Source organism: Notothenia coriiceps, unplaced genomic scaffold (genome assembly GCF_000735185.1).
Source record: "Notothenia coriiceps isolate Sejong01 unplaced genomic scaffold, NC01 NC01_scaffold00009193, whole genome shotgun sequence".
Taxonomy (NCBI): Eukaryota; Metazoa; Chordata; class Actinopteri; order Perciformes; family Nototheniidae; genus Notothenia; species Notothenia coriiceps.
This window is the reverse complement of record NW_011341894.1, coordinates 591,045-598,889: the sequence shown is the minus strand read 5'-3', so window position 1 is coordinate 598,889 and position 7,845 is coordinate 591,045. Positions and strand designations below refer to the sequence as shown.

Genomic DNA, 7,845 nt, shown 5'->3' with positions numbered 1-7,845 from the left:
AAAAGGCAACGAGCTATAATACTTCCAACCTGATTAGTCACCTGAAACATCGCCATCGCTACGATGGTGTGTTAAAAGCGTACGAAGACGCCTGCGCTGCTAAACTAGCGGCGAATCCAAAGCCAGCTGCAAAGGCACCGGGGCTTTACCTATCGACGAGGCTTTGGAAAAAGGCAAGAAGTTTGCCAGAGACGACCCCAGGGCTAAAACGATCTCTAACTTCATCATAGAAATGATGGCGCCAATTGTTCATTCATTGTTTTTAACCGATAATAATATAATATATATATATATTAAATTAATATATATAATATATATATTTTTTTCTTATTATCGGTTATCGGTATCGCTCTTGAGAAGCAGGAAGTTATCGGTATCGGTTTCAAAAAACCAATATCGTGCATCCCTAATTTCAACGAAAAATAACTGGGTGTTTTCTTCACAACCTGCAGCTTTAAGGACGGATTAACTGTGTGTTTACCTCATAGATTGCATGAAATATGGACGTAGTCTCTGTGATGTCACCATAAGAAAGTAATAATAGATAGTAATTACTGAAAGCCCAACAAGTAGAGCAGCAGCAGCTAAGGGATATTGTAGCAGGCTCCTAAAATGCCATTTCTGTTTCAATACTTATTACATAAAGTTCCTTATTTTCTTCCTGGTACAAACACCTTATGGCACACCGACTGATGTCCTCATGCATGCAGACTATTCCTCCTCTACAGCTGCTGTCTTACTGCTCAAATCAACACACATTAAAAAGAGAAATCCTGTGTTTCTTTACTGTAAATGTGAAGCTTTGCTGTCCGTGCATCGTGTGTTCTGCACACCGTTGCTCTTGAAGGGATAACACATCTCGTGCTCCGACCTGATTATTTCCTGCGAGCTGAGGTTGAGAGATATCTCCATAAATACAGTTGTTATTTCTCACAGCACAGTCTGTCATTTACACATGCAGCAGGTTGTTACATTCCCTGTGTGGCGCTGACACGGCCTGCTGCTGCTGTGAATGCAGAGTGCCGCTTGTGACAAAGAAGAGTGTGATTGCTGAATAGTTATCAAGCATCTGCTGCAGCTGAGAATGAAATGGGGGGTGAATTGTGTTAAAAAATATATGTGTGTGTGTGTGTGTGTGTGTGTGTGTGTGTGTGTGTGTGTGTGTGTGTGTGTGTGTGTGTGTGTGTGGGTGGGAGGGGTGAGTGTGTGGGTGTTTTCTCGATGCTCAAAGCCTGAGGTAGTGCTCGTTTGAACTGTGTGTGTTTTAAGAGCAACATCCTCACTTGCAATGGACTGAGCTGCACACCAATCTTCAGCAAATATTGACTCTGTACTTACACTGAATATAGATTCCTGTGTGCGTAATGAGACTTGAGAGTTGTTTATGCAGATAGGGAAGATATTCAATGGATAACGTATACTATTTCTTTATGTTTCAGTAGCTAGGTGACATTAATCTGTATGAAAATAACCATCATATTGTAATTTTAGGCAATTTAGACCCTCTTTCGGGACGTTTAGTTCGGTATAGTTTTGTCCTAATTCGCTTCCTTGCTAAGAGTAAGATAGAAACGGAAATCACGTCTAAATATGAAGCTGCAGCCATCGGTTACACAAAGTCATGAGATCTATACGTTTGTCAGATTGTATCCCTCCTATATCAATAACCCATTCAATCCAGTGGGTCGTCCCGCATTAAAAAGAAGCACTAAACTAATGCTGCTTGAATATCACTGCTGCCAAAACAGCGATCCCATTTTAGGATATTTTTTCCTCGCAGCAATCTCAGACATTTAAAAAGCGCGGACCTGCAGCCTGCCAGGTCACAACGACTTCCTCCCGGTTGCTTCCAGCACGATACAATCATAGGCTGTCAGAGAGAGAACTTTTTTTCCAACTTTGTGCGAGACGTTTGCAGCAAAAGTAAGCGCCTGTTTTCTCTCTCTGGGTTTGACAGGTGAGAATTATACGGAGTCCTTGTCATCTGCGAAGAGAGAGAGAGAATTCTGCGAGAGGAGCTATTTCAGACTCTGCCTCCATCTTTCGCTATCACGCGTCTCCATCTGGTGAAATCTGTAATGCTGTTGAAAAGTATTATGTCAACAGACTGCGGCGATTGATATTGACAGGAAGGAAAATAAAGAAATGAATGGATTTCAGCTTCAAGCGCTTCATTCCAAGCAAGAGATGATGGCTTTATTTTCCTTATTCCCTTAATGGAATCCAGTTTGCAGCGAAGTGAAGTTTGTGAATTAATAAAAGACACACACACACCGGGTCTGGTTACCTTCTAGGAGTAAACCAAAGAGGCGTAAATGTACAAAATATAATGCAGAAAAAACGAAGAAACAAAAAAGGGTCCAATCTGAACACTAACGGATTATAGATTCTGGGTGTTTCTCAATGTCGAGGATGCTTGCTTGGTAGCACATGTCTTCCGAGTCACTTGCTTCAGAAGCGAGGCAAGAATCCTTCCTGGCATTCGGAAAACGAAGAGTGGAACAGGCGAGCAAGTGTGCAGGTGTGCTTAATATGAGAGAGGCCCCGCCTTACATTTTCCGCCACAGATTTGGGGAAATTGGTCCGTGTGCAAAGCATTGTGGGGATTTTAAGACCGCGGAGTCTACACATGTGCAGCCTCGAAATTACCCCCAAATCAAGGACGCGGCCTCGGTGGAATTCCAAGTATGCTGGACATTGGAACAGTCCTTCGGCGGCACTCGATGACGTAGCATGCTTGAAATAGTGGCTCTGGAGCATCCTTACTCGACATTGAGAAACACCCTCTGTCTCAGCTCGATGGAGTCACTTGTAAAATGCCAAATAACTTGCCGTAACACATGATTGTTAATGCATAAAATCAGTGTACGCTCCCATGAGATTGTTCTCAAAAGACAGAACATATTTCATATTATTCGCAGCTATAGCGAAGTTGAAGCTGCATGCAAAGTCTCTGTTATGTTGTTCAGTGTTCTTCTGCCTTATTATATAATAGTAAATCTAAATAACACACTATAGGTGTATGCATGTTTCTCCTTGTTGCTTTGCAAGTGTCCGTAATACAAGAGTAGGTCAGGTTATTTGTGATTTAATGTGTCTGAAACTTAGCAGTATACTGGATCATGTATTCAAGTTTCGTTATGTTTCAGTAGCTAGGTGACATTATGTTGTATAAGAATAATCAGAATATTGTAATTTTAGGCAATTTAGACCCTCTTATGGGACGTTCAGTTTGGATTAGGGCTAAAAAACTATTCTTCAATCACTATTTCTAACGTTTTATTTTCGTTACTTTGTCCAATTCATTCTCGTTACTCATTTGTCTTTGTATCGCCCTTCGTCCTGTGAAGTTTGAGTGGGTTATGAAGTATAAAGTCAAAGAGATGGAGGGAAACATGGTTTAAATCAGTGGTTCTCAACTGGTGGGTCGCGACCGACCCGTTTCGAGTGGGTCGAGGACCCGTTTCGAGTGTGTGATGTGTGAGTGAAGAAAAAAGGAATTTAATTTTTTTTCTTTTGGGGGGAAAAAGTCAAACTTTTATTTTGAAGGCCCAATTCTCTAACGCTGTGCATGCAGTAGGCGTTGGACTGGAAGTACCGGAGACCAGTAGTCACGTAGTGATCATCTTCTCAATAAAACATCTTTGCTGATGTTTTTTCGAGTCTTCTGGCCAATCAGAATCAAGATTGTTGCCGGAAGTCCCCACGGAGAATAAGCTTTGCGGTAGAACTCTTCTTTATACATCCATGGGTACAACTTCAGATAAAAATGAACACATAATGAAATATGACCCCCGGTCTGATGATTGACAGGTCACAGAACAATGGGAGCTATCTACCCTTACCCACAATTTAAAGTAAGTCACAGACTATCTCCTCTTTGCTCTTCTCTCTGTGAGGAGCAGCAAGCTGTCAGAACTAAGTGAAAAACAAACAATGGCATAAAATATTATTAATATGTCGGGTAGTAATAGATTTATTTATTTCCTACTCAGAGTGTACCAGAATGCATAGTTTATGTTAGTGTTTCTAAAGTTGGGTTTTCAGCATGTGTGCCTTTTTATACAGTTCAGATTTGATTCCATCATCTCATTAAACCTTTTTTAACAGCATTCTTTATTTCTGTGAAGGGATATATGCACTGTACTTCACTTTTATTAATAATGTATGCTGAAAAGCGTATATATTACTGCAGGATTTTTTGTTGAATAGATTTGAGTACTTCAAAATGTTGGGTCGGGATTTATTGACCAAGTGAAAAGTGTGTCCCGAGGCCTGACCAGCTGAGAACCACTGTTTTAAATGATGTCTTTAAAAAGGCATATTTCAACATCTAGTGTTTTATCCTTATTCGCTTTCTTGCTAAGAGTACGATAGATACGGCCAATGGTTAATCTAAATAAAGCACGATATGGTTAATGCATGTTTCTCCTTGTTTGTTGTATACAAGTTTCGTTATGTTTCAGTAGCTAAGTGTCATTTTAGGCAATTTAGACCCTCTTTTGGGACGTTCAGTTTGGATTAAGCTAACAAACTATTATTCTGTAACCCAAGAGGTTATTTGTGATTGAATGTGAGTCTTACCTGACGGAGCAGTAGAAGAAGGCCGTTTGACGTTGCACATCTCGCAGTACGGCATCAAGCCACTATTGGAGTATGTGCAGGACACACAGCTCCACTCAGACGTTGGTCCGGTCTCCAGAAGTTTCCGTGGGTTCATGGAGAAGAAGCTGGGGCTGCTGGGTAATTTCCCCCCGGCTGAAGACCTTCTTTTACCCCCACGTTGAGGCCTGAGACTGGGGCTCGGCTGTGGGGTCCGCAGCCTCTTCACCTGGGGGGAGAAGTCCACGTCGGGGATGGTTTCGGTTTCTTTGATCTCCTCTCTTTCTTCAGAGTTCGTTCCCTTGCCGCTCGTCTCTGAAGGAGATGTTTCCTCGTCTCCTGTCCTCTTCCTCTTCTTCTCCTTATTGCCGCCCGGTGAGAAGAAGGAACGAATGTCGTGCTGCTTCTCCTTCTCAAACTGAGGGGAAAAGGAAGCAGAGAGAACAGGTTTCTTCAATTGAAAGATTAAATACAGCAAAAGATCCAAGAAGCAAATCTCAGTTTTATAATTATATATCTTACTTTTACTTCTGTTTTCATTTCTATTTTATGTTTGTTTATTTTTGACTCAAACTATTGTCTTAACATGCTGCTGTATGGAAAACATTTCCCAATTTGGGATCAATAAAGTATATCTTAATCTTATACAGACTCTGTGATGTTATGTATAAGATAAGATGGTGCTTTATTGATCTCAATTTGGGAATTCTTTTGCGGAAATGTATGAAAATATGCAAGAAATATTGTTTTTACAGAACGACTATGGGCAGTCAATCTTAATGTGTTCCTTTTTGGATGATCTCAGCTTTGAAAAGAGGTCAAATAAAGCAGTCTTTTACGACAGGTGAACTCACATGAGTGAAGAAGACGTCCTCTTTGTAGTCTCCGCTGTTTCTCTCCGGCGGCAGAAGCATCTCACTCGGTTTCCACGCGTCGGAGAAGTTCAGAAACTCCCATTTGTCCTTGTCGCCCTCGTCGGCCTTCAGATATTCCTTCCTGCCATTCAAGGTGCTGCCGGTCACCGTTTCCTGAAGCACACGCAGAATATTTAATGCTCATTTCCATCATATTTCCATTTATTTTACACATAGCATGATCTGTAACGAGCAGTTGCAAACACACATGGACGATATTACAGGAAATGTCATTTTTAAGTCTGTTTTTGATGCATGCAGTACATAAGCTCAATATTTAAGAAAATACACACTGATAATAAGTGTTATTCAAGAAGCAGCTGCATATGTTTTCTTCATCACTGTCCACTGATTAGCTGATCAATGCCAGAATATATCAGCGAGATCACACTCAATTAAAGCGATAATTAGTTATAATTATTCTTAAATGTTTGGTGAGACTCCAGTGATCTATCATTCAAATGAAATGTGACATTGGTGGAGTGTGTGCTGATGAATCAAAAGGCTTGGCAGGGTGGAAAAAGTCCTTAAGTAAAAGTAGAAATAGTTTTAAAATACTCCATTACAATTTATTTAAGTAGAAGAATTATCAGCAGAATCTACTTCTAGTTTCAAAAGTAAAAGTAATCAGTATGCAGAATAGCTTTTTACGGCATAAAATAACATGAAAAACAAATACAACACAGTCATTCTCCAATTAAGGCTTATGTGGCTCAACATTTTTTGAATGTACTTCGTCATATTGAACAAGTTGGGGAGTAGATATAATGTACTGTATATGCAGCATAACATGGAAATATAAAACTAAGTTTGTCAGATTTGTGCAATATCAGAGTTAATTATATACTTTTCTAGAAGTTGTGTAAACAAAAAGCAAAGAACAACTTCTTCTACTTCACTTTTGTGTCATTTTTTGTTGTTATTTTTACACTTTTTAAGGATTTTAATGAATTTCTTGTGAGAAAAAAATCCTGTCGTTTAATTACCAGCTTCCAAAACTAAAGGAGACCACTGTTGTGCTACATCATTGGTCGTCATGGAAATACTGGCTCGTTTGACTCTGAGCATTCCATGTTACCATAGAAACAAACGGACACTGTCCAACTGTTACTGAGTCAGTGTGAAGCGAAAAGAACACAGAAAAAAGAAAAAAAACACAAGGTTAAACCAAAAAAAGCGTGTATTTGACCACAGATAAATAGTGTTTAGAGTGTGTGTTTTAAAACAAAATGCATTCTACACTGTTATTGGTATAGCTTATCTGCAGCATATGTATGTGTGTATGTATACAGTAGATGTGATCATAGGTATTTGATGCATTTTAGTAGACCATTGTTTCATGTGTATGCATATATTTAGCTTTCCACTTCTAAATGACAAACATTACTTGTGCATTGTCGAAACGCAATAAAAACATTTTTGATCAGAAAGTGTGTTTCGCTCCACCCTTTTGCACACGGCACCTTTCTGTTGAGCATGGCCCACATGACGGTGTCGAAGGTGCCCTTGGCGATGAGGTAGTGCACGTTAACGGAGGCCGTCTGCCCGATGCGATGCGCTCGATCCTCCGCCTGCTTTATGTGTCCGGGGTTCCAGTAGAGCTCGGCAAAAACCACATGGCTGGCAGCGGTCAAGGTCAAACCCTGGAGAAGGACGACACACACACACACACATCAGAGAGGGCAAAAGTACACACATCCTTTACTCAAGTAGAAGTACAGATACTCGTGTTTAAAAATACTCTGGTGAAAGTAGAAGTACTGACTAAACTTCTTTACTCAAGTAAAAGTAAAGAAGTATGGGCTTTGAAATGTCCTTAAGTAAAAAGTACCCATAACTACCAGCTGTTTTGATCGTGTTCAAATCAATAGGCACGCAATGACTCTAAATAATAATGATCACGCCACCAAACACACATTCAGACTAAAGGAACCAGCCTGTTTGGGAAATGTAAGAAGTAGAAAGTACAGGTATTTGAGTTCAACATGTGAGAAGTAGAAAGTACAGGTATTTGAGTTCAACATGTGAGAAGTAGAAAGTACAGGTATTTGAGTTCAACATGTAAGAAGTAGAAAGTACAGGTATTTGAGTTCAACATGTAAGAAGTAGAAAGTACAGGTATTTGTGTTCAACATGTAAGAAGTAGAAAGTACAGGTATTTGTGTTCAACATGTAAGAAGTAGAAAGTACAGATTTGAGGAGTAAAGTACTGATACCAGAAAAATGTACTTAAGTACAGTAACAAGTATTTGTACACTATTTCCCACCTCTGTACACACACACACACACACACACACACACACACACACACACACACACACACACACAA

The 7,845-nt window shown here is 40.0% G+C and overlaps 1 protein-coding gene across 1 annotated transcript in view; it reads right to left on the bottom strand.

Moving 5' to 3' along the window:
* zranb3 (zinc finger, RAN-binding domain containing 3) overlaps positions 1-7,845 on the bottom strand; it is a gene marked incomplete at its 3' end in the record, with an annotated part of 56,066 nt that overhangs the window by 11,448 nt on the left and 36,773 nt on the right. Inside the window, 3 exon segments of the mRNA XM_010770769.1 lie at positions 4,585-5,020; positions 5,457-5,630; positions 6,980-7,159. Of these exon segments, the coding sequence (XP_010769071.1) occupies positions 4,585-5,020; positions 5,457-5,630; positions 6,980-7,159 (790 nt within the window).